This window comes from Heterodontus francisci, unplaced genomic scaffold, assembly GCF_036365525.1.
Source record: "Heterodontus francisci isolate sHetFra1 unplaced genomic scaffold, sHetFra1.hap1 HAP1_SCAFFOLD_51_2, whole genome shotgun sequence".
Classification (NCBI taxonomy): Eukaryota; Metazoa; Chordata; class Chondrichthyes; order Heterodontiformes; family Heterodontidae; genus Heterodontus; species Heterodontus francisci.
Genome location: NW_027141369.1, coordinates 3,014,698 through 3,042,355, shown reverse-complemented (window position 1 = coordinate 3,042,355; position 27,658 = coordinate 3,014,698). Strand labels below are relative to the sequence as shown.

Genomic DNA, 27,658 nt, shown 5'->3' with positions numbered 1-27,658 from the left:
TTACTTGGAACTGGTGTACTTGGTCACCGCCTTTGTCCCTTCCGACACGGCGTGCTTGGCCAGCTCCCCAGGCAGCAGCAGGCGCACGGCGGTATGGATCTCCCGGGAGCTGATGGTGCTGCGCTTGTTGTAATGGGCCAGGCGGGAAGCTTCACCCGCGATGCGCTCGAAAATATCGTTCACAAACGAGTTCATGATGCTCATGGCCTTGGAGGAGATGCCGGTGTCGGGGTGAACCTGCTTCATCACTTTGTAGATGTAGATGGAGTAACTCTCCTTCCTCGACTTTCTCCGCCTTTTGCCGCCCTTTGCTGACGGTTTACTCACAGTTTTCTTGGCGCCCTTCTTAGCAGCTGCTTTCTTCTTCTCCTCAACCGTCTTCAGTTTCAATTTCAGACTCAGAAATAAACCAAACCCCTTCCGAGTGCGGATTAAATAGACAATCCCACAGCACTATGCTAATGAGGGATGGGGGAAAGTAAAGATTGTGATTGCGTGATTGGGAGTGATGTCACAATGGTTTTTTATTGTAATTTTACAATTGGTCTCTTTCGCCATCCAATCAGATTAAATATTTGCAACCAATCACAAACACCCATACTGCAATCAGGAAGTATATTTCACAAAGACTCTCTCCAGCCCCAGTTTCTGTTGAAAGAGCCGCTCCCTGTGTGGAGCTTCCTGGAAATGTCCTGGCTGTTGTTGGGAGGACACTTATTGACTGATTCTGTGTCGTTGTGTCTCTGCTATTGCATGGGAGTGTGCAATTAATTTCATTTTTAGTCTAGACTACTGTGTTTGAGTGTTTTATGTCATTTGGTAACTCAGTCTCTGGTGCTGTATGGATTCATTCTGTCTCTGTCAGGTATTGTGTTTGAGTGTGAGGAGATGAGGTGGAGTGATGCAGCAAGGAAGATGGAAAAGAGCATTGGTGCCGATGACACAGCCTTACTTGACCCCAGTTTGCACTCGGATTGGGTCAGTGATAGATCCGTTGGCAAGGATTACAGCTTGCATGTCGCAGTGCAGTATGTTTGAGGAGGACATTCCATAATCCCTCTCGGTTGGTAGAGTCGAAGGCCTTTGTCAGGTCAGAGAAGGCTATGTATAAAGGTTGCTGCTTCTCCTTACATTTTCTTGAAGTTGTCTTGCTGTGAAGATTATGTTCACTGTGCCTGTTGATGGACAGAATCCACATTGTGATTCCAGTAGGAGTTCTTCAGCCACGGGGAGGAGGCAGTTGAGAAGGACTCTTGTGATGACCTTCCCTGTGGTGGACAGCAGGGATACCCCTCTATAGTTAACACAGTCGGTCGTGTCAACGTTTTTTCAAGATGATCACAATTACCGCATCACGGCGATCCCCTGACATGCTCTCCTCCTTCTAGATGAGGGAAATGAGACATGTATTTGTGTCGAGTGTTTCTCTGCCATATTTTAGAATTTTGATGTGAATTCTATCTATTCTGGCAGTCTTATTGTTTTTTAGCTGTCCATCTCTAGTATCATGTGTGAATGTGGGATTCATTCTGTACCTGTCACTCACTGGTACTTTGTGAAAGTGTGAGTTACATTCTGTATCTGTCAGTCTTCGGTATTGTATGTGAGTGTGGAATACATTCTGTCAGTGGCACTGTGTATGAGTATTTGATTCATTCTGTCAGTCTCTGGAATGTTATGTGATTTTGGACTTAGTCTTAATCTGTCAGTGGTTCTGTATGTGTGGAATTCAAGGTATATCTGTCAGTATCTCAGTGTGTGTGTGAGTTCATTCTTTATCTGTCAGTCTGTGGTGATTTATGTGAGTTTGGCAGTCACTGAATCTGCCAGGTACTGTAGGAGTATTTGAGAATGATTTTGTATGTGTCAGTCTTTGCTACTACATAGGAGTGTGGGATTAATTCTGCATCTGTCAGCCTTTGGTAGTGTGTGTGATTGTGGGATGAATTAATTCGCAGTCATTGGTGCCCAGTATGAATGTGGAAATCATTCTGTAACTCAGCCTGATATTGTTATGTGAGGGTAGAAATCACGTGTATCTTTCGATCCTGGGTGCTGACTGTGAGCATGGGATTCATTCTGTACCTGTCGGTGGTACTGTATCTATCTGTGGGATTAATTCTGTACCTTCCAATCACTGGTATTTTGTATGAAAGTGGGATTAATTCTAGATCCACCACACATTGGTTGTGTGTGTGTGTGTGTGTAAGAACATAAGAAGATACGAAATAGGACAGGAGTAGACCATTTGGCCCATCAAGCCTGCTCTGCCACTCAATAAGATCATGGCAGTTCTGATTGTGGCCTTAACTTCACTTTCCTGCCTGCCCCCATAACCATTGACTCTGTTGTAGATCAAAAATCTGTCTATTGCTGCGTTGAATATATTCAATGACACAGCCTCCACAGTCCTCTGGAGAGCAGAATTCCAAAGATTAACAACCCTCTCAGAGAAGAAATTCCTCCTCATCTCCATCTTGAAAGAGCGACTGCTCATCTTTATCTCTGGCCCCTAATTCTACAATCCCCCACAAGGAGAAACATCTACCTGTCCAGCCCACTGAGAATCTTACAGGTTTCAAAAAGATCACCTCTCAATCTTCTAAACTCCAGTGAGTATAGGCCCAGCCTGCTCAACTTTTTCTCATAAGACAATCAAACATCCCAGCAATCAGCCGAGTGAACCTTCTTTGAAGTGATTCCAATGCAAGTAAATTCCTCCTTATTTAAGGAGACCAAAACTGTATGGGGATGGGATGTCACTATTGCCCTGTAAAGTTATGGCAAAACTTCCTTACTTTTATACTCCATTCCCCTTGCTAAAAATGCCAATTAATTGCGATACCTTCATGCTAACATTTTTGTAATTCATGCACCTGGGCACCCAGATTCCTTGGTACAGCAGCATTCTGCAGTCTCTCTCTATATAAATAATATTCTGTTTTTCTATTCTACCTGCCAAAGTAGACAATCTCACATTTCCCCATATTATGCTCCATCTGCCAAATGTTTTCCCACTGACTTAACCTATCTATATCTCTTTGTAGACACATTTTGTCCTCCTCACAACTTTCTTTCCTACCTATCTTTGTACCATCTACAAATTTGGCAACAATATACTTGGTCCCTTCACTCAAGTTATTAATATAGACCATAAATAGTTGAGGCCCCAGCACTGTACCTGTGGCATTCCATTAGTTACAGTTTGCCAATCTGAATATGCTCCATTTATCCCCACTCTCTGTTTTCTGTGAGTTAGCCAATCCCATATCCATGTGTGGATAGTTTTCAGTTTGTATCTGTCAGTGCCTGGTACTACATGTGAGTTTTGGACTATTTCTCAATCTCTCAGTGCTACTATTTGTGTGTTAGGTTGCTTTAGATGACTCAGGCTGAGGTACTGTGAGTGAGTGCAATAATCAACCTATAGTTTTCAGCATCTGGCACTGAGCATGTGTTTCAGCATCACTTTATCTGTCAATATCTGGTCAATATCTATATATCATTATATAACCTTCCATCCCTGGGACTGTTTGCAAGTCTGGATTCATTCTACATAAAATGTCAGCACAGCAACAGGCCACTGATGTGGTTGGTTTTAAGCAGACAATATGTTTGAAGTTTTGCCAAGTATTAAATATCTGTCACTGTGAACATAATAGTGAAAGATAATGTGTCTTTCAATGTGATACAGGATTGATGTGCAAATGTAACTCAGGCTGTACTAATCAATTTGATCAGTGCCATTCAGTCTGAGGGAGACTCTTGGACTTGTGTGTAAAATGAGCTCAGTCTGGAATTGTACAGTATCTTCCATCTGACACTATGAGGTTTTAGGACTGGTATGTAATTTATAGCTCAGACTAAACTCATCAAATTTATAATGTATCTTTTAGTTTCACAATCCGGATGAGTTTTAAACTGGAATCTGAGTTTGTATCTCAGGTTATACTATATTTCAGAATCTCTCAATCTGATTATGCACTTGAGATTTTGACTTGTATCTAATGGATATGTCTGGACACATTATGGGAATTAATACTGATAATAAACTCATCATGACCTGTGTAAATATTGGATCTCAGAAGATGTTTTTTTTTAGAATTAGAATTAGAATTAGAATTAGAACATTACAGCGCAGTACAGGCCCTTCGGCCCTCGATGTTGCGCCGACCTGTGAAACCATCTGACCTACACTATTCCATTTTCATCCATATGTCTATCCAATGACCACTTAAATGCCCTTAAAGTTGGTGAATCTACTACTGCTGCAGGCAGGGCGTTCCATGCCCCTACTACTCTCTGAGTAAAGAAACTACCTCTCACATCTGTCCTATATTTATCACCCCTCAACTTGAAGCTATGTCCCCTCGTGTTTGCCATCACCATCCGAGGAAAAAGACGCTCACTTTCCACCCTATCTAACCCTCTGATTATCTTATATGTCTCTATTAAGTCACCTCTCCTCCTCCTTCTCTCCAACGAAAACAATCTCAAGTCCCTCAGCCTTTCCTCGTAAGACCTTCCCTCCATACCAGGCAACATCCTAGTAAATCTCCTCTGCACCCTTTCCATAGCTTCCACATCCTTCCTATAATGCGGTGACCAGAACTGCACGCAATACTCCAGGTGCGGTCTCACCAGAGTTTTGTACAGCTGCAGCATGACCTCGTGGCTCCGAAACTCGATCCCCCTACTAATAAAAGCTAACACACCATATGCCTTCTTAACAGCCCTATTAACCTGGGTAGCAACCTTCAGGGATTTATGCACCTGGACACCAAGATCTCTCTGTTCATCTACACTACCAAGAATCTTCCCATGAGCCCAGTACTCTGCATTCCTGTTACTCCTTCCAAAGTGAATCACCTCGCACTTTTCTGCATTAAACTCCATTTGCCATCTCTCAGCCCAGCTCTGCAGCCTATCTATGTCCCTCTGTACCCGACAACATCCTTTGGCACTATCCACAACTCCACCGACCTTAGTGTCATCTGCAAATTTACTAACCCACCCTTCTACATCCTCTTCCAGGTCATTTATAAAAATGACAAACAGCAGTGGCCCCAAAACAGATCCTTGCAGTGCACCACTAGTAATTAAACTCCAGGATGAACATTTGCCATCAACCACCACCCTCTGTCTTCTTTCAGCTAGCCAATTTCTGATCCAAAGCTCTAAATCACCTTCAACCCCATACTTCCGTATTTTCTGCAATAGCCTACCGTGGGGAACCTTATCAAACGCCTTACTGAAATCCATATACACCACATCCACTGCTTTACCCTCATCCACCTGTTTGGTCACCTTCTCAAAAAACTCAATAAGGTTTGTGAGGCACGACCTACCCGTCACAAAACCGTGCTGACTATCTCTAATGAACTTATTCTTTTCAAGATGATTATAAATCCTGTCTCTTATAACCCTTTCCAACATTTTACCCACAACCGAAGTAAGGCTCACAGGTCTATAATTACCAGGGCTGTCTCTACACCCCTTCTTGAACAAGGGGACAACATTTGCTATCCTCCAGTCTTCCGGCACTATTCCTGTCGACAATGACGACATAAAGATCAAGGACAAAGGCTCTGCAATCTCCTCCCTAGCTTCCCAGAGAATCCTAGGGTAAATCCCATCTGGCCCAGGGGACTTATCTATTTTCCAAAATTGCTAACACCTCCTCCTTGTGAACCTCAATCCCATCTAGCCTAGTAGCCTGAATCTCAGTATTCTCCTCAACAACATTTTCTTTCTCTACTGTAAATACTGACACAAAATATTCATTTAGCACTTCCCTATCTCCTCTGATTCCACACACAACTTCCCATTACTATCCTTGATTGGCCCTAATCTAACTCTCATCATTCTTTTATTCCTAATATACCTTTCGAAAGCCTTAGGGTTTTCCCTGATCCTATGCGCCAATGACTTCTCGTGTCCACTCCTTGCTGATCTTAGCTCTCCCTTTAGATCCTTCTTGGCTAGCTTGTAGCTCTCAAGCGCCCTCACTGAGCCTTCACGTCTCATCCTAACATAAGCCTTCTTCTTCCTCTTGACAAGCGCTTCAACTTCTTTAGTAAACCACGGCTCCCTCGCTCGACAACTTCCTCCCTGCCTCACAGGTACATACTTATCAAGGACACGCAGTAGCTGCTCCTTGAATGTTATTGAGGTTAATTCTGTAACTTTGAAACAGGAACAATGTGTCAGTTCTATGTGTGTTTAATTTGTAGCTGAGGTTGCACTATTGTTCGATTGACACACTGATAATTTGATAGTGGGTGAGAATTTGGACTGGGATTTGTGTATCTACCTGTCAGTGGTACTGAGTTGGGGTGACATGGAAACAACGTCTGTCTCTCCTGCTCTATTTGATTGATGGATTGAAAATGTGTCTCTGGAACTATTTCTGCCGTCTGAGACTGTGGAACTGATGACCTGTCTGTGTCTCTGCGCTCTGTGAGTGATAATGTACGGACTGTGTGTGAGAAGGAGCTGGTGACTCTCTTCCTTGTAACTTGGTGGAGGAAACATCACATTTATTCTGGTTCATTCAATTATTTGTCTGTTTGAACAAAAGTATGTTTGTAACTAAAATACAGGTGAGATCAAAGATACAGAGTTTTAATGAATTTAATCTCTCAAATAATAATGAGCCCCCACAAAGGAAGCCCAGTCATACAAATATTATCATTGTTTGACTGCATTGCAGTAACAGGTTCATCCCATTCTGTCTCCATCCCCCATCGACACAAAACCCGAGAATGGCCTCTCCCTTCCCCCACTCACTCCATGTTCCGGGACCAGTTCCAGCTCCAATCCGCCTCTTACAAACAGCCCCCGCCTCCCCCTGAACTTGCCCCGGACTCGATGCTGATCTCTGAGTCAATCTGCGGACACGCTCCCAAAGCGATGTGCTGCTGGAAGGAGGCTGCTGTTTGCTCCCTTTCCCAGGGACTGGGATCTCTCCATTCGCGGCTGTTTTAAACCATCTTCTTCCGCTCACAGGCAGTGCTGGGGGAGGGGAGCGCTGGCGTCGATTTCTGCAACAATTCCGCAAACAGAAACATGGAAAATTTCCGGCGCAGAATGAGGCCATTCGGCCCATCGTGTCCGCGCCAGCTCAAAGAGAGCGATCCAGCCTGGTCCCGCAGTTTATTGTTATTGGACAGTGAAGTGTGGAAACAGAAACGGACAGTCAGAATGTGGGGAGTTACACAAAGAGAATCTATTATAGGCACCAGGTGAGAAGTGTGAAGGACACATTTTAAACAGCGGCTGTTTGGTTTCGCTTGAACGGTTAGACCATGGGAGCGAGAACTGGAAATCTGACCTGTGTAAAAGTCCCTGCTCCGTCGGTCAGTCCCATTCATGGCCCAGTGGATTGTTTCTGGATGTCATTTAATTGTTGTAAAACGGCCAAAGCCTCTGGTATGCAGTAGCTGGGGGCTGAAGGACTGCAGTGGAATCAGACACTGACTGTTTTGTATTGCTGGGTTTCCTTTGTGATTGTTCACAATGATTATTCATTGAATAATTATTTTGGTCTCTCTTGTAACTTCCACCACACCTCTTCCTGAATTATAATAAATACTTTTTCTTTCTACAGGCAAATACTTGAAGGAAGCAGAATTAATATGCAGCCGGCTTCTCACACACAGTAAGTACAGTATCATTCAGAGAAAAAAGAGACTTCAGTTCCACAATCACTGCCAGCAGTACTAGTCAGACTGGCACTGATCCCAAGTTCCAGAGACTAACAGTCAATCCAACAGTCACACAGAGCATGACAGACTGAAGTTGTTTCCATTTCACCCCAACTCTGTCCCACTGACACGTAGGTACATCAATCCCAGTCCAAAATCACATCCACTGTCAGATTGCAAGGCACTGTGTCACTCTCACAAGACAGCAGCCTGAACTACAAATTCAATGTCAGACAAACAGTACCCGATTGTAAAGTACAGAATTAATCTCAATAATGTAACCAGACTGCAGACTGAGCTACATGTTACACACCACTCCACAAATCTCACAAATAGTCAGGCTGGAAGACACAGTATTAATTCCATTACTGCAAACTGAATGCACTGTTATCTACCAGGACATAAAACATATTGTAAAATGAAAGGACACAGACCTGAAATGTTAATTGTGTTTCTCCCTCCACAAATGCTGCCTAAACTGCTGAGTATTTCCAGCATTTTTGTTTATTTCAGATTTCCAGCATCTACAGACTTTTGATTTTATTTTCGAGTTAAAGAAACATTGCATTTTTTTATTTATTTAGAGATACAGCACTGAAACAGGCTCTTCGGCCCACCGTGTCTGTGCCGACCAACAACCACCCATTTATACTAACCCGACAGTAATCCCTTCTTCCCTATCACCTACCTGCACTTGGGGCAATTTACAATGGCCAATTTACTTATCACCTGCAAGTCTTTGGCTGTGGGAGGAAACCGGAGCACCCGGGGAAAACCCACACAGACACAGTGAGAACTTGCAAACTCCACACAGGCAGTACCCAGAATCGAATCGGGGTCTCTGGAGCTGTGAGGCTGCGGTGCTAACCACTGCGCCACTGTGTCTTCTCGAGACACCCCTTGAGAAGTGAGACTTTTTGCCCAGAGATGGGGCTCTGTGAGGTGAGAGTGACTGCCCTTGACATCAAGGCAGCCTTTGACGTGCATGGCAACAAGGCAGCCCTAGCAAAACCAGTGTAAATAGAAATCAGGGCAAAATGCTCTGCTGTTTGCAGTCATACCTGGCACTAAGGAAGATGGCTGTGGTTGTTCAGGTTAATCATCTCAGTCTCCGGCCATTACAGCTGGAATTCCTCAGAGAGGTGTTCTAGGCCCAACCATCTTCAGCAGCTTCATCAACAACCTTCCCTCCATCACAAGGCCAGAAGTGTGGATGTTTTCTGATGATTGCACAATGTTCAGCACCATTCATGACTCCTCAGATACTGAAGCAGCCCGTGTCCAGATGCAGCAAGACCTGGACAACGTCCAGGCTTGGGTTGATAAGTGGCAAGTAACATTGGCATCAGATAAGTGCCAGGCAATGACCATCTCAAACAAGAGAGAATCTAATCATCTCCCCTTGATGTTCAATGGCATTACCATCACTGAATCCCCCACCATTAACATTGACCATTGGTTACCATAGATCAGAAACTGAACTGGACCAGCCATATAAATGCTGTGACTGCAAGAGCAGGTCAGAGGCTACGAATTCTGCGGCGATTAACTGACCTCCTGTTTCCCCACAGCCGTCCACCATTCACAAGACACAAGTCAGGATTGTGATGGAATACTGTCCACTTGCCTGGATGAAGGCAGCTCCAACAACACTCAAGTAGCCTGTTTGATTGCCCACATCCACCACCTTCAATCTTCACTCCATTCACCACTGATGCACAGTGGCAGCAGTGCGTACCAGCTAAAAGATGCACTGCAGCATCACACCAAGGCTTCTTCGACAGTACCTTCCAAACCCAGAACCTCCACCACCAACAAGGACAAGGGCAGCAGATGCATGGGAACACTACCACCTGCAAGTTCCCCTCCAAGCCACACACCATCCTGACTTGGAACTATATCACCATTCCTTCACTGTCGCTGGGTATAAATCCTGGAACTCCCTTCCAAACAGCACTGCTGGAATTCCTGCAGCTCAAGGACTGCAGCGGCTTAAGAAGGCAGCTCACCACCACTTTGTCAAGGGCAATTTGGAATGGGCAATAAATGCTGGCATAGCCAGTGATGCCGACATCACACTAAAAAATGAAAAAAGTGAGGAAATAGTGAAGGGCTTTTATAGAATACACAGAGACACGTTTCCACTTGTGGTGTCTGAAACGAGCCAAAAATATAAAATCGACATTCATAAAACCAATGAGGAATTCATGAAAAATGTATTTACGTAGTGAGTGGTTAGAATCTGGAATTTGCAACCACAGGGAGAGGTCGAGGCAAATAGTATTGATGCATTTAAGGGGAGGTGGAACAACTGTATGGGAAGAAAGGAATTGAGGGACATACAGAGTGGGCTTTATTTTTGTTTATTTGTGCATATGAAGCAGGGTGGCTGGAAATATGTGTAGAGCATAGAGAAGTTGGGACGATCCCAGTGCAGTGTTTTGTCTAGATGGATCTGCCCAGAATACTTGTGATGCAGGAGCTGGGAGCTTCAGTACTTCAGTGGAGACAGATACTGACACTGGTTTTCATTTGTGGGTGTTTTTAATGATTATTAATTGCGAAATTAAATTCAGCTCTTTGATATTTTGCACCTCCCCTGTTCTTGAGTTAAGACATATTTTTTCTTCATGCAGGCAAATACTTGAAGGAATCGTGATGAATGTGATGGTTGCTGCACTCGAGGCACAAGGAACAGTGCAGCCAGCTCCTCTCACACACAGTAGGTACATTATCACTCAGAGTACAGAGGGATAGACAGTTCATCAGTTCCCTAGTCTCAGACTGCAGAAGTAGTCAGGCCCACATTGATCCCGAGTTCCAGAGACACATTTTCAATCCAACAATCAAACAAAGCAGGAGAAAAATAAGTTGTTTCCATTTCACCCCAATTCAGTCCCATTGACAGTCAGATACATCAATCCCAGGTCAAAGTCACCCTCATTAACAGATTGAAATACAATGTGTCAATCTAAATATAATGCAGACTTCGCTATCAATTAAATATCAGATAGCATTGGCACACGGTATTGATTGAATGGCACAGAATCTCTTGTAATGCTGTACCCTGAGATTTAAATTAAATACCATACTCAAAGCTCACATCCATTCATGATAAAGGATGTTTAAACATCCCCATAGTGTCCCCTGAGATACAAGTTACATACAAGTCCAACATTCATTACAGTGAAAGTTTCTAAGGTGCTGAAAGATATTGTAACCTGAGACACAAATTAGATACCAGTTCAGAACTCACCCACACTGTGAAATGGAAAGATACAGAATCAATTCCATTAGTGTAGATTGATCTAAATATTATATACCATTCTAAAAACTCATACAATATCAAACAGAAATACAGTATCAATTCCATGAGTGTAGATTGATCTAAACATTGCCAGTCCAAAAATAAAACAGTATTAGATTAAGTAATGCTGATAGAAAGTGCAAACTGTGATGTAAATTAGATGCCTGAACTCACCCAGACTGCGGAATTTAAAAATACAGTCGACTGAGATACACATTATTTACCAGCCAAAAACATCTCAAACATTATCAGAGTGAAATAGATTATCAATTCCATTTGTGTAGACTGAAATCCACAGAACAAACCAGTAAAAAATCTCATACAGCGGTATGGTGGTTTTGTGGTGACATTACAGGACGAGTAATCCTGAAGCCTCCACTAATGGTCCAGAGAAACAAGTTCAATTTCCATTACAACAGCTGGGTAATTATAGTATCATCGAATCAAAGAAAGTTTAAGGCACAGAAAGAGGCCACTTGGCCCATCGTGTCTGTGCCAGATGAAAAACTTTCCACCCATTCTAATTCCACCTTCTAGCATTTGGTCTGCAGCCCTGCAGATTACAGCACTTGAATGTATATCCAAACTTCTTTTGATTGAATTGAGGCAGTGAGTTCCAGACCCCCACCACCCTCTGGCTGAAAAAAACTTTTCCTCATCTCCCCCGTAATCTTTCTACCAATCACTTTAAATCTATTTCCCCTAGTCACTGACCTCTCTGCTAAGGTAAATAGGCCCTTCACTTCAACTCTATCCAGGCACCTCAAAATGTTGTATGTTTCAATGAGATTTCTCCTCAGCCTTCTCTGTGCCAAGGAGAACAGCCTCAGCCTATCCAGTCTTTCCTCATAGCTGCATTTTTCCAATCCCGGCAACATTCTCGTGAATCTCCTCTGTACCCTCTCTAGTGCAATTACATCCTTTCTGTAATAAGGTGATCAGAACTGCATACAGTATTCATTGTGGCCTGACTAATGATTTATACAGTTCCAGCATAACCTCCCTGCTCTTAAATCTATACCTCGGCTAATAAAGGAAAGGATTCCATATGCCTTCTTACCACCTTATCGACCTGTCCTGCGACCTTCAGGGATCTGTGGGCATTTACTCCAAGGTCCCTCACTTCCTCTACACCTCTCAGTACTCTCCCATTAATTGTGTATTCCTTTGCCTTGTTTGACCTCCCCAAATGCAGCAACTCACACTTCTGAATTGAATTCTATTTGCCATTTTTCTGCCCATCTGACCAGACCATGAAGATCTTCCTGCAGCCTGCAGCTATCCTCCTTGCTATTTACCACACAGCCAATCTTTGTGCCATCTGCAAACTCATACCCCCTACATTTACATCCATGTAGACTACATCAACTGCACTACCCTCATCTATCTTCCTTCTTAATTCTTCAAACTTTCGATCAAGTTGGGCAGACAAGATCTTCCCTTAACAAATCCATGCTGACTATCCTTGATTAATCTGTGCCTTTCGAAGTAACATTTTATTCTGTCTCACAGAATAGATTCCAATAATTTGCCCAATACTGATGTTAGACTGACTGGCCTGTAATTATTTGGTCTCCCTCACTCCCTTTTTAAACAAAGGTACAACGTTAGCAGTCCTCCAATCCTCCATCACCACACCTGTATCCAGTGAGGTCTGGAAAATGATGATCAGTTCTTCTGCTATTTCCTCTCTTGCTTCTTTTTAACAGCCTGAGGTGCATTCCATCCGGCGCTCGTGATTTATCAACTTTCATATACACTAATCCCATTAATATGTCCTCTCTCCCTCTGTATGAATCACATCCATACTTCACACCCCTCTTCCTTATCTACAATATATGCATCTTCCCCCTCTTTTGTGAAGACAGATGCAAAGCATTTATTCAGAACAATGTCAGCATCTGCTGCTCTACACATAGGTTACCTTTTTGGTCTTTTCTGTGCCCTACTCTTTCCTTATTTATCCTTTTACTCTCAATGTATTGATAAAACATCTTTGGGTTCACCATGATTTTGATTGCCAATATTCTTTAATGCTCACGCTTAACTTTCCTAATTTCAATGTTGATTTCCCCCCTCCACATTCTATACTCCTCTCGGCTTTCTGTAGTATTCAGTTCTCTGTGTTGGGCATAAACTTTCCTTTACTGCCTTATTATACCCGTAAACTGCTTGACATCCATGGGGCTCTAGATTTGGCCTTCCCACCCTTTTTCTTTGTGGGAACATGTTGACTCCGAACCCCTTGAATCTCCCCTTTGAATTCTTCCCACTGCTGTGACACTGATTTACCGTCAAGTACCTGTTTCCGGTCCACTTTCGGTAAATCACTCTCCAGCTTAGTAAAGTTGGTCTTGCCCCAACTGAGAACTCTAACTCCTGTTCTGTCCTTGTCCTTTCCATAATTATATTAAAACTGACTGAATTATGATCACTACCACCAAAATGCTGTCCCACTGCCACTCCTTCCACCTGCCCCTCTTCATTTCCTAAAACTAAGTCCAAAACTTCACCCTCTCTTGTTGGACTTGCTACATATTGGCTAAAAAAAGTACTCCTGAATGCACCTCAAGAATTCTGCTCCCTCAATTCCCTCTACACAAAAAGTATCCCAGTTAATGTTTGGGTGGTACAAATCCCCCACTGTTACTGCCCTATTGTTCTTGCACTTCTCAGCGATTTGCCCACATATCTGCTCTTCCATCTCCCTCTGACTGTTTAGGGGTCTATAGTACACTCCCAGCAGTGTGATTGCCACTTTTTTGTTCCTCAGCTCAATCTATACGGTCTCATTTGATAAACCTTCCAACATATCATCCCTCCTCACAGCTGTAATAGTTTCTTTGACCAAAATTGCCACTCCCCCTCCTTTTTTATCCCCTTCCCTCTCACGTCTGAAAACCCTGTAACCAGGAAAATTGAGCTGCCATGCCTGTCCCTCCTTTAGCCATGTTTCTGAAATAGCTATGATATCATACTGCCATGTGTCTAACTGTGCCCTGAGCTCATCTGCTTCATTTGCTATACTCCTTGCATTGATTTAGATATCGTTGAGCACTGCCAACATTTTTTGTTTTGAATTTTCTAATCAGTGTTTCCTCTCTCTTCCAGACTCCATTAATTTTCTGCCTGCCATTTTTATTTCTGATTTTGTCCCATCTGACTCTACCTTCCAGTCCCCATCTCCCTGCCAAACTAGCTTAAACCCTTCCCAACAGCACTAGCAAAACATCCTGCAAGGAACTCCGTCCTGGCTCGGTTCAGGTGCAACCCGTCCAACCTGTCCCAAAAATCTAAAGTCCTCCCTCCTGCACCATTTTTCCAGCCACACGTTCATCTGTCTTATCCATCTATTCCTGTACATTCATCTGTCTTATCCATCTATTCCTGTACTCACTTGCACGTGGCACTGGGAGTAATCCGGAGATTATTACTTTTGATGTCCTGCTTGCTAATTTCTTACCTCACTCCCTAAGTTCTGACTGCAGCACAACATCCTTATATCTACCTATGTTGTTGGTTCTGATGTGGACTACCACTGCTGGCTGTTCACCCTCCCCCTTCAGGATGCTCTGTAACTGCTCAATGACATCCTTGACCCTGGCACCAGGGAGCCAACACTCCATTCCTGGATTCACGTCTCTGGCCATAGAAACACCTGATTGTTCCCTTGACGATTGAATCACCTATCACTATGGCTTTTCCAGTCTTCCCTATACTCCCCTTTGCAGCTGAGTCACCCATGGTGTCATGGACTTGGCTCCGGCTGCACTCCCCAGGTGAAGCATCATTGTCCTCTGTATTCAGAACTGAATACCTGCTGGAGAGTGAGACGCACTCGGGGTGTCCTGCACTACCTGCCTGATTCTTTTTGACTGCCTGGTGGTCACCCATTCCCTCTCTCCCTGCATACACTTAAGCTGTGGGGTGACCACATCTATAAACAAAGAACAGTACAGCACAGGAACAGGCCATTCGGCCCTCCAAGCCCGCGCCGATCTTGATGCCTGTCTAAACTAAAACCTTCTGCACTTCAGGGGACCGTATCCCTCTCTTCCCATCCTATTCATGTATTTGTCAAGATGCCTCTTAAACATCGCTATCTTCCCTGCTTCCACCACCTTCCCCGGCAGCAAGTTCCAGGCACTCACCACCCTCTGTGTAAAGAACTTGGCTCGCATATCCCCTCGAAACTTTGCCACTCTCGCCTTAAACCTATGTCCCCTCGTAACTGACTCTGCCACCCTGTGAAAAAGCTTCTGACTGTCCACTCTGTCTCTGCCACTCATAACTTTGTCAACCTCTATCATGTCGCCCCTCCACCTCCATTCTCAGTTTTGGGAAAAATAGAGTATATGACTGTATCAGTAAGTAGGAAAAGTTAAAATATGTTGTGACCAGTGGAGAAGTGTGATGAGAATAAACAGATCCTCCTCTGATTTCAACTACGCAAGCATTTGTGATCTGGCTCTGTAGCTTAGTTGGTTAAAGCACCTGTATAGTAAACAGAAGAGACTGGGTTCAACTCCCAGCAGAGCCTTATTTCACATTTGTGATATGCTTTAGAAGTTTCCTTATCAATCATTTATATCTCTGTTTTGTGAACTTGAACTTGGAATTCAAATTACATGATGAATTTCAGTCACAGGAGAAAACAGCCTTTGTGAAGGATGTGAGTTGGGAATGGCTGTTCCTCCTTGTCCAGAAATTCAGTGCTGATACGCCAAAGGCAACTTCTTTGATACAAATTTGTTCACGGTTACATTCAATCTGGAAAACAGCTCGACATTAATCTCACTGAAGGAAAGTGTGACTGCGTTGTATATTTCAGAGTGTTTGTGTCGTTATGTGTTGCTTTTAACCGAGACTGGGGACATGACGCAAGTGGGAGGGTTGATCCGAGGTTTGGAATATTTGTCAATCAGGAACAAGAAAAATCAAAGGAACCAAATAAGAAAACCTATGTCTCGTGGGTATTGAGAGACGGTGAGAAGATATTAAACTTTGTTCCATTCAATCCGGCTGCGATGAACTTTGAATTTTTCCGCCTTTTATAAACATTATTTGAAGGGTCTCTGTAACAATGTTCAGTGTTGATGAGAGTGGGGTCTGGGTGAGCAGCTGCTGAGTGTGACAGGGTCAGGACTGGATGCAGGAAGTGCTCTGACTCTCTCTCTCTCTCTCTCTCTCTCTCTCTCTGATGGCTTTGAGTTGATTTTCAAGTGTTTGAATAAATGAAGGAAGTTCCCTCCACCCATTTGTTTGGACAGACAGTGTAGTATAAGGATGTAAAGGGTTAATGCTGAAGACAGTGGGATCAACCCCTCCCACTGTCAGAGTGGTGATGTAACAGTCACATGAGATGAGGTTTGGGAGAAGAGAGAGCAGCACCAAGGATACTAGCTTAAGAGGTTTGATGAATGTGTATATAGTATTGTGTAAATTAGAAACGAGTTCTTCGTTCTTTCAGCAGGAAATGTGTCCAGAAAATATTCAGGAGTCGGAATGCAGATATTAACTCCAAGTGACAGTTCTGGGTTCATTTAACAAAAAAAAGGTAGAGAATAATATTGCTCACTGATTGAAATCCCCCAGTGAGGAGACAGTTAAACAGGTGATCTGTTGGGGCATCCTTCGATCCAAGGTTTCGGCAGCATTTAATCTCCCTTTTTGGTGAAATTCTCTGTTATTTGCATCTTTTTTTAATCAGCTTTCATGGGTGAGTGAAAAACTCAAAAAAACTGAACAGTTCCATTCTTCCTTCTTCCCATCAGTTTCTCTTTTCTGTCTCAGATCAATATAATGATGAGAATCCCAATTTAATCTGCTGTTTCTGGTGTTTTATCCATTCCAATCAAAATTCAACATTCCAATCAAATCTATTTGTTATTCCACAATGTCTCTCCATGTGTTTTATTCTGTTGTATTCTCTCACAGTTTGTTTGATGATCAATGTTACATCTCACTCTCTGTTCTGGTGAAGATCAGAAGCAGTGTTATCTGTTTGCAACACCCGACAAGTCGGCCTGAGGCTGCGTCTCGCCGATCATGTGGAATTAGGAACATCGAAACATAGGAGCAGGAGTCGGCCATTCAGCCCATCGAGCCTACCCCACCATTCAATATGATCATGGCTGATCATCCACTTCAATGCCCTTTTCCCCACACTTTCCTCATATTCCCTTATGTCATTTGTATTTAGAAATCTATCAATCTCTGCTTTAAACATACTCAATGACTGAGCTTCCACAGCCCTCTGGTGTACAGAATTCCAAAGATTCACAACCCTCCGAGTAAAGAAATTTCTCCTCATCTCTGTCCTAAGGAGCTTCCCCCTTATTTTGAAATTGCGTCCCCTGGTTCTCGACTCCCCAACCAGGGGAAACAACATAGCTGCATCTACCCTCACTGTCCTTTCAATATTTTGTCGGTTTCAATGGGATCACCTCTCATTCTTCAAAACTCTAGAGAATACAGCCCCAGTTTCCCCAATCTCTCTTCATAGGACAATCCCACCATCCCAGGAACAAGTTTGATGAACCTTCATTGAACTCCCTCCATGGCAATAATATCCTGCGTAAGGTAAGGAGACCAAAACTGTACACAGTACTCCAAGTGCAGTCTAACCAAGGTTCTATACAATTGAAGCAAGAATTCACTACTCCTGTACTCAAATCCTCTTGTGATAAAGGCTAACATACTATTAGCCTTCCTAATTGCTTGCTGCACCTGCATGTTAGCTGTCAGTGACTTATTGACATGGACACCCAGGTCACACTTATATTCTATACCTCAGTTAATAAAGGAAAGGATTCCATATACCTGCTGAACCACCTTATTGACCTGTACTGCTACTTCAGGGATCTGTGGACATTCACTCCAATGTCCCTCACTTTCTCTGCACCATTCAGTGTTCTCCCATTAATTGTGGATTCCTTTGCCTTTTTTGACGCGTGCTCTCACTGTTCCCTGCTCTCCGAGTGAACTCATGCTCCCTCTCCTGGGCTCTTTATGCTCCACTCTGCTCTCACTGTTTCCAGCTCTCTTAATGTATCAATATTTATTTGCCTTGTGTTTAATTCAAAATATGGATTAACTGTATTTTACAGTTGTAGGTTTTATTTGGTAGTCCTGTACAAGTTGTGGATTGGTATTTAATATTTAGCTCTGTGAAAACGATTGTGAATGAAAATATAACTTTCAATCTTATACATGGGCTGGTCTGCAAGCTCCAAGTCCTTCATTTTGTAGTAATGGAATTGATACTGTATCTTTCAGTCTTAATCTCTGTGGGATTTTTGAACTGGTATGTAATGCATAACTTGGTCTAACGTTCTGATGTACATTATTGGGATTCAAAGGATGATAGGAAATTGGGGCATTAGACCATTCAGCCCATCAAGCCTGCTCCAATATTCAAACAGATCGTGACTGATCATCTATCTCTACGCCATTTTTCCCTGCTATCTCCATATCCCTTGATCCCGTTAGTATTTAGAAATCTATCGATTTCTGTCTTGAATATGTTCAATGATTGATCTTCCACAGCCCACTGGGATAAAGAATTCCACAGATTTCTCACCCTCTGAGTAAAGAAATTCCTGCTCATCTCAGTCTCAAATGGCCTGCCCTTATTCTGAGACTGTGTCCCCTTGTTCTGGACTCACTAGACAGAGGAAACATCCTATCCATATCTACCCTGTCACACCCCATAAGAATTTTGTAAGTTTCAATGAGATCACCTTTCATTCTTCGAAACTCCAGAGAATTTCGGCCCAGTTTCTGCAGTCTCTCATCATAAGACAATCCCACCATCCCAGGGGATTAGTCTGGTGAATCTCTGTTGCACTCCCTCTGTGACAAGTCTATCCTTCCTTCAATAAGGAAACCAAAATAGTACAGAATACTCCAGGTGCAGTCTCAGCTAGACTTTATACAATTGAAGCAATACATGTTTAACCATGTACTCAAATACGCTTTCAATGAAGCCATCATACCATTTGCCTTCCTAATTGCTTGCTGCACCTGCACACCAGCTTTTAGTGTCTCATGAACAAGGACACCCAGGTCCCTTTGGACATCGACACTTCTCAACCTCTCACCATTTAAGAAATACTCTGTCTTTCTGTTTATTCTACCAAAGTGGAGAACGTCACACTTATTTACATTATATTCCATCTGCCATGTTCTTGCCCATTCACTTACCCTGTCCAAATCCCCTTGAAGCCTCCTTGCATTCATTCTGTACCTTTCAATGAGGTAAATTGTGTCTGTTCTGTTTCAAGTTTTATATTTAAAATGTAACCATGGTGACAGACTTTATTTAGATCTGATAGTGAGTTTGTTTTTATACTGTGATTGATGTATCAACCTGTCAGCTGTACTGAATTGGAGTGAAATGGAAACAACTTCTGTCTGTCCTGCTGTTGTTTGACTGTTGGATTGAAAATGTGTCTCTCGATTTTGGGATCAGTGTCTGTCTGACTACTTTTATTTGTTCCAGTGGAACTGATGAGCTGGCAGTATCTCTGTGCTTTGGGAGTGATCCTGTACCGACTGTGCGTTGGAACGAGCTCGCTGCACTTTTCTTTGTGTCCAAGAATCACCACATCCAGTCAGGTTCCTTCATGTATTTTCCTGCAGGAATGAAAGAATTGATGAGGTAGAAGATACAAAAACGATCAATGTAATCGTCCCAATTATAATCATTATGAACAATCGCAAAATGAAAACCAGGAACACAAACAGTGTCAGTGTCTGACTCCACTGCAGTACTACAGTATTCAGCTTCTGTTTACCAGGTGTTTGCAGTGGTTTTGCAAGGTGTTTGTGACATTCAGAAACAACACAAGCCCTGAACTGCTCAATGACTGGGACTGTCCGATAGAGCAGTGACCTTCACACAGTCACATTTCTATTTCAACGAAAAAACCAGCAGCCACTATTTAAAATGTGCCTTTCACACTTCTCACCTGTTATCTGCAATATATGTTCTTTGTCTAACTGTCCACATCGTTATTTTGCAGCTATTTTCCCCCCACTGTTCACAATCCAACAAACAGTGAGAGACTGGAACTAAAGCAGGAATATTCCCTCTCCTTTGGGTGGTGAAATTGTCAGTGATTTTCAATCGTGATTTCTTCCCATTGTGTCTCCCTGAGCCTGTACAGACACTGTCCGAGAATGAACTCTCCCTTCCCCGTGTCCCCGGCTCACTCCATGTTCCGGGAGCAGCTCCTGCTCCACAGTGTCTGTTACAAACACTCCCCGACTCCCCCTCAACTTCCCACCACTCAATGCTAATCTCTGAGCACATCTGCGGACACGCTCCCAAAGCAGTGGCTGCTGGAAGCAGATGCTGTTTGTTCCCTTCCCCCGGGCCCGGGAAGTCTCCATTCGCAGCTGATTTAAATCATCTTCCCCTGATTGAGTGAATGGCCTCACAGACTGGGTTGGGGAAGGATGCGCATGCGCTCCACTCCTCATTGTGACGTCCCACTGGGGGGCGGGGTTATGTCGCGCGTGCGCAGACCTTTGCAGCAATTCAGCATTCAAACATCAATGGGAACTTTCCCCATTTCACCCTCATCAAAGTCCCAAAGAAAGTGAAGAGGGGCTTGGACTGGAGGGAGGGAGGGGCGATGTAGGGGGAACCTAGAACCCAGAAAGCTGCCCACTTGCCCCATTTGGATGCTCAATTTGCGGTCATTCCCTGCAGGGGGTTTGTTATTATTGAGCCCGTCCTGGTAAAACAATCCGATAGAAAGAGGGGAGAAAGGAGGGAGCCGGTGTGTGTGCTGGGACCTTGCAGAATTCATTTCAGCAGCAAAAGTCCCGGGTTATATTAACCCGAGTGAAACACGCTGTCAGTGAGAGGAAAACCGAACGGCCCTTTTCATCTTTTCATTGGAAACAAAGTAGATCCGGAAGTGCGGCGAGCAGAGCAGACACACAAGCTCAATGACAGGAGAGCTCGGCCGTCCCTGAGTTTCAGCTCCCAGCTCTTACATTTCCTCATCCACACTGTCTTTACTGTGGATGTTCAGGGGTTCCTTGTCGGATCTGAGGACTGTATCCATGAAACATTCTGAGTCAGGAGATCCACACACTCTCTGTTATTAAGATTTATGGGCAGGAATGTTTCAAAACTTTGTCTATTAAATCATTGTATTATTCACAGAACGAATGAGGCAATCGGTTCATGATTCAGACCTTGAACTTGGTTTGGGTAGACCGAAAACTGAGAGGTTCAGCACCTTTTTACTTCTTCAGTATTGGCTGTGTGGCCTAATGGATAAGGCGTCTGACTTCGGTGTATTTAACAAGGTTATCAGAAGATTGTTGGTTCGAGTCCTGCCACGGTCATTTTGGGCGATCAGTGTTTAGCACCGCAGCCTCACAGCTCCAGCGACCCGTGTTCAGTACCTGCGCGCAGTTTGAGTTCTCCCTGTGACTGCGTGGGTTTCTTCGCACAGCCAAAGACTTGCAGATTGATAGGTAAATTGGCCATTGTAAATTGCCCCCAGTGCAGGGAGGTGGGAGAAGAATGGTGGGGCTGTGATAGGGAATATGGGATTCATGTCAGATTAGTATAAATGGGTGGTTGTTGGACGGCACAGACTTGATGGGCCGAAGGGCCTGTTTCAGTACTGCATCTCTTAATAAATAACTGATTTTTTTGATGAAGTAACAGAATGGTTGATGAAGGGAAAGCAATGGATGTTGTCGATATTGATTTGAAGAAAGCGTTTGACAAACTACCACATAAAAGGCTGGGTAACAAAACTCAGGTTCCAGGAATAGGAGGGTCAGTATCTGCTTAGATTAAAAAATGTATGAAATATCAAGAAAAGCGAGTTGTGGCATTTAGTTGTTTTTCAGAATGGAAGATGGTGAACAGTGATGTCCACAAGTGTCAGTGTCAGGACCACCATATATATAAATGACTTGAATATTGGAATCACAGAATCACAGAATTGTTACTACAAATTCACAATGCTTCCAATTTTCGTATCATCCATAAACTTTGAAATTCTGCCCTGTACACCAAGGTTTAGGTCATTAATATATATCAGGAAAGGCAAGGGTCCCAACACTGACTCCTGGGGAACTCCACAACAAACCTTCCTCTCGCCCGAAGAACATCCATTGATCACTACTCTTTGTTTCCTGTCACTCAGCCAATTCCATGTCCATGTTACTACTGTCCCTTTTATTCCATGAGTTATAACTTTGTTCACAAGTCTGTTGTGTTGCATTGTATCAAACTCCTTTTGAAAGTCAATAAAAGCAAAATACTGCAGATGCTAGAAATCTGAAATGTAAACAAAAACTGCTGGAAATACTCAGCAGGTCTGGCAACATCTGTGGAGAGAGAAACAGAGTTAATGTTTCAGGTCAGTGACCATTCAGATGCTGCCAGACCTTTTGAAAGTCCATGTAGACCACATCAACAGCATTGCCCTCATCATCCCTCTCTGTTACCTCATCAAAAAGCTCCAGCAGGACAGTTAAACATGATTTTCCCTGAAGAAATCCATGCTGTCTTTCCTGAATTAACCCACATTTGTCCATGGGACTATTAATTTTGTCCCGAATTATTCTTTCGAGAAGTTTTCCCACCACCGACATTGAACTGACTGGGGAGTGAGACGAGGTGAGTTGCTTTCGCAGAGAGCCAACATGGGTTCGTCAGGCCGAATGGCCTCCTTCTGTGCTTTAGCCATTCTATGATTGTATGATTCTAGCAGCAACTGTTGGTGGAGAGGCAGTGATGCAGGAATGGGTTGACCGAAAGGGGAAAGTCTGGGCTGGTGTGTGTTTGCAGCATTTGCAGCTTGTGTTCGGGTTTGTGAATAAAGGTGATTTGGAAGCTGTGTTCCAAATTGAAGTGTTTATTGGAAGCAAGAAGTTGATGTCAATGAAGAATAAAACGTGTTAAGATGAAGGGTGGTGTGATTGAGGATCGCAGTAAATATATTGTTGGTGAATTATTTGTGTTAATAAACTTCCACTGCACCCTCTGCTGCAGGCTGCTGTTTATATCCAGCTGTGTATTAGTGCTGTGTGTTAACTAGATAAATGTTTGTTTCAACGCTGTTTATAAAGCAATAGCATTGCACTCAAACAGTCCCAGACATAGCAACACACGTACAAAAGCAAAATACTGCAGATGCTGGAAATCTGAAACATAAACAGAAAATGCTTGAAATAGTCAGCAGGTCTGGCAGCATCTGTGGAGAAAGAAACAAAGTTAATGTGAGCGAAGGAAACAGACCTGAACTGTTAACTGTTTCTCTCTGCACAGATGCTGCCAGACCGACTGAGCATTTCCAGCATTTTCTGTTTTTATTACAGCAACACCTTTGATCAGCAGGAGCGGTGATAGTGCGAGCCAGGGGGCAGCCGGGAAGGTACGTTTCACTATAAAGTACTTACCTGACGATTCGGCGGACGCGGACACGGGGACTGCTGGGTAAGTGAACTTCTATATTCGGGCAGTGGCTAAACCCGAAACACTACACGTGTCGTGTCTCCCACCCATCCTCCTCCTCCAACCAAAAAAAAGGACTCTTGTGTGGAGGGTTTGGTAAGGTAAGGTTTTCCTTTATATTTTTTTTATTCTCTGTCGTCAATTTGGAGCAGAGGGGATGGAAGCTAGGGCAGTTGCATACTCCTCTTGCAGGATGTGGGAGGTAAGGGTCACCACTTGTGTCCCTGCTGACTTCACCTGTGAGAAGTGCACCCAACTCCAGCTCCTCACAGACCGCGTTAGGGAACGGGAGCTGGAGCTGGATGAACTTCGGATCATGCGGGAGGCAGAGGGGATGATAGAGAGCAGTTATAGGGAAGTCCTGACACCCAAGTCACAGGATAAAGGTTGCTGGGTGACCGTCAGGGGAGGGAAAGTGAATAGGCACACAGTGCAGGGATCCCCTGTGGCCGTTCCCCTCAAGAATAAGTATACCGTTTTGTATACGGTTGTGGGGGGGGACTTACCAGGGGAAAGCCACAGCGGCCAGGTCTCTGGCACTGAGCCTGGCTCTGCGGCTCAGAAGGGAAGGGTGGAGAATAGGAGAGCGATAGTGATAGGAGATTCAATGGTTAGAGGAACAGACAGGAGATTCTGTGGTCACGAACGAGACTCCCGGATGGTATGTTGCCTCCTGGGTGCCAGGGTCAGGGATGTCTCAGATCGAGTCTTTCGGATTCTTAAAGGGGAGGGGGAGCAGCCAGAAGTCGTGGTACATATGACATAGCTAGGAAAAGGGATGAGGACCTGAAAAGCGAATATAGGAGTTAGGTTGGAAGCTAAAAGGCAAGACGAGCAGAGTAGTAATCTCAGGATTGATACCGGTGCCACGTGCTAGTGAGGCTAGAAACAGAGAGCGAGTGCAGCTGAACACGTGGCTACAGAGCTGGTGTAGCAGGGAGGGCTTCAGTTATGTGGATCATTGGGATACCTTCTGGGGAAGGTGGGACCTGGACAAGAAGGACGGGTTGCATCTGAACTGGAGGGACACCAATATCCTGGGCGGGAGGTTTGCTAGAGCTCTTCGGGAGGGTTTAAACTAGTTTGGCAGAGGTATGGGAACCGGAACTACGGATCAGTGGATGGGGTAGCTGTTGAACAGGCAGATACAGAGTGCAGAGAGTCTGTGAGGAAGGTTAGACAGTTGACAGGGCAAAGTTTCAGCCAGTATGATGGGTTGAAGTGTGTCTATTTTAATGCAAGAAGTGTCAGGAATAAGGGTGATGAACTTAGAGCATGGATCAGTACTTCGAGCTACGATGTTGTGGCCATTACGGACACTTGGAGATCACAGGGGCAGAAATGGATGTTGGATGTTCCCGGGTTTGGATGTTTCAAAAGGAATAGGGAGGGAGGTAAAAGAAGTGGAGGAGTTGCATTGTTAATCAGGGATAGTATCACAGCTGCAGAAAGGGAGGTCATCGAGGAGGGTTTGTCTACTGAGTCATTATGGGTGGAAGTCAGAAACAGGAAAGGAGCAGTCACTTTATTGGGAGTTTTCTATAGACCCCCCAATAGCAACAGAGACACGGAGGAACAGATTGGGAGGCAGATTTTGGAAAGGTGCAGAAGTAACAGGGTTGTTGTCATGGGTGACTTCAACTTCCCTAATATTGATTGGAACCTCCTTCGTGCAAATAGTTTGGATGGAGCAGTTTTTGTCAGGTGTGTCCAGGAAGGTTTCCTGACTCAATATGTAGATAAGCCGACTAGAGGGGAGGCTATGTTGGATTTGGTGCTTGGCAACGAACCAGGCCAGGTGGCAGATCTCTCGGTGGGAGAACATTTCGGTGATAGTGATCACAACTCCCTGACCTTTACTGTAGTCATGGAGAGGGACAGGAGCGGACGGGATGGGAAAATATTTAATTGGGGGAGGGGGAATTACAATGCTATTAGGCAGGAACTGGGGTGCATAAATTGGGAACAGATGTTCTCAGGGAAATGCAGGACAGAAATGTGGAGGTTGTTTAGGGAGCACTTGCTGCGACTGCTGGATAGGTTTGTCCCGATGAGGCAAGGAAGGGATGGTAGGGTGAAGGAACCTTGGATGACAAGAAATGTGGAACAGCTAGTCAAGAGGAAGAAGGAAGCTTACTTAAGGTTGAGGAAGCAAGGATCAGACAGGGCTCCAGAGGGTTACAAGGTAGCCAGGAAGGAACTGAAGAATGGACTTAGGAGAGCTAGAAGGGGACATGAAAAAGTCTTGGCGGGTAGGATTAAGGAAAATCCCAATGCGTTCTACACTTATGTGAGGAAAAAGAGGATGGCCAGACTGAGGGTAGGGCCGATCAGGGATAGTGGAGGGAACTTGTGCCTGGAGTCGGAGGAGGTAGGGGAGGTCCTAAATGAATACTTTGCTTCAGTATTCACTAGTGAGAGGGACCTGGACGTTTGTGAGGACAGCGTGGAACAGGCTGATATGCTCGAACAGGTTGATGTTAAGAGGGAGGATGAGCTGGAAATTTTGAAAGACATGAGGACAGATAAGTCCCTGGGGCCAGCCGGGATATACCCAAGGATATTACGGGAAGCGAGGGAAGAGATTGCCGCTCCTTTGCCGATGATCTTTGCGTCCTCACTGTCCACTGGAGTAGTACCACATGATTGGAGGGTGGCAAATGTTATTCCCTTGTTCAAGAAAGGGAATAGGGATAACCCTGGGATTTATAGACCAGTCAGTCTTATGTCGGTAGGGGGCAAATTATTGGAGAGGATTCTGAGAGACAGGATTTATGATTAGTTGGAAAAGCATAGTTTGATTAGAGACAGTCAGCATGGCTTTGTGAGGGGCAGGTCATGCCTCACAAGCCTTATTGAATTCTTTGAAGATGTGACAAAACACATCGATGAAGGAAGAGCAGTGGATGTGGTGTATATGGATTTTAGCAAGGAGTTTGATAAGGTTCCCCATGGTAGGCTCATTCAGAAAGTAAGGAGGCATGGGATGCAGGGAAAGTTGGCTGTCTGGATACAGAATTGGCTGGCCCATAGAAGACAGAGGGTGGTAGTAGATGGAAAGTATTCAGCCTGGAGCTCGGTGACCAGTGGTGTTCCGCAGGGATCTGTTCTGGGACGTCTGCGCTTTGTGATTTTTATAAATGACTTGGATGAGGAAGTGGAAGTCTGGGTTAGCAAGTTTGCCGATGACACGAAGGTTGCTGGAGTTGTGGATAGTGTGGAAGGCTGTTGTAGGTTGCAACGGGACATTGACAGGGTGCAGAGCTGGGCTGATCAGTGGCAGATGGAGTTCAACCTGGAAAAGTGTGAAGTGATTCATTTTGGAAGGTCGAATTTGAATGCAGAATACAGGCTAAAAGACAGGATTCTTGGTAGTGTGGAGGAACAGAGGGATCTTGGGGTCCATGTCCATAGATCGCTCAAAGTTGCCACCCAAGTTTGATAGGGTTGTTAAGAAGGCGTATGGTGTGTTGGCTTTCATTAACAGGGGGATTGAGTTTAAGAGCCGCGAGGTTATGCTGCAGCTCTATAAAGCCCTGGTTAGACCACATTTGGAATATTGTGTTCAGTTCTGGTCGTCTCATTATAGGAAGGATGTGGAAGCTTTAGAGAGGGTGCAGAGGAGATTTATCAGGATGCTGTCTGGACTGGAGGGCATGTCTTACGAAGAAAGGTTGAGGGTGCTGGGGCTTTTCGCATTGGAACGAAGAAGGATGAGAGGTGACTTGATAGAGGGGTACAAGATGATGATAGGCATAGATAGAGTGGATAGCCAGAGACTTTTTCCCAGGGTGGAAAGGGCTATCACCAGGGGGCATAATTTTAAGGTGATGGAGGAAGGTTTCAGGGAGATGTCAGAGGTAGGTTCTTTACACAGAGAGTGGTGGGTGCGTGGAATGCACTGCCAGCGGTGGTAGTAGAAGCAGATACATTAGGGACATTTAAGCGTCTCTTGGATAGGTACATGGATGATAGTAGAATGAAAGGTATGTAGGTAGTTTTGATCTTAGAGTAGGTTAAAGGTTCGGCACAACATCGTGGGCCGAAGGGCATGTCCTGTGCTGTACTGTTCTATATTCTAGGTTCTCTAACACAGGTGTTGGGAGGCTCAGCCTGGCTACGCAATGTTACAAGGACGCTGAGTGACACCAT

General features: G+C 44.2%; 1 protein-coding gene and 2 non-coding genes across 3 annotated transcripts; 2 read left to right on the top strand and 1 right to left on the bottom strand.

Annotated features, from left to right (window-relative positions):
• Positions 1 to 27,658, bottom strand: LOC137363005 (histone H2B 1/2-like). The gene is made up of 2 exons (XM_068027123.1): positions 27,599 to 27,658; positions 1 to 369 (listed from the first exon to the last, which is right to left on the bottom strand). Exons 1-2 carry the CDS (start codon positions 27,656 to 27,658, stop codon positions 1 to 3), a joined length of 429 nt encoding a protein of 142 aa, XP_067883224.1.
• Positions 15,480 to 15,553, top strand: trnat-agu (transfer RNA threonine (anticodon AGU)). Its single transcript has one exon. It is a non-coding gene; the product is annotated as a tRNA-Thr (tRNA).
• Positions 21,290 to 21,378, top strand: trnar-ucg (transfer RNA arginine (anticodon UCG)). The gene is given in 2 exon segments: positions 21,290 to 21,326; positions 21,343 to 21,378. It is a non-coding gene; the product is annotated as a tRNA-Arg (tRNA).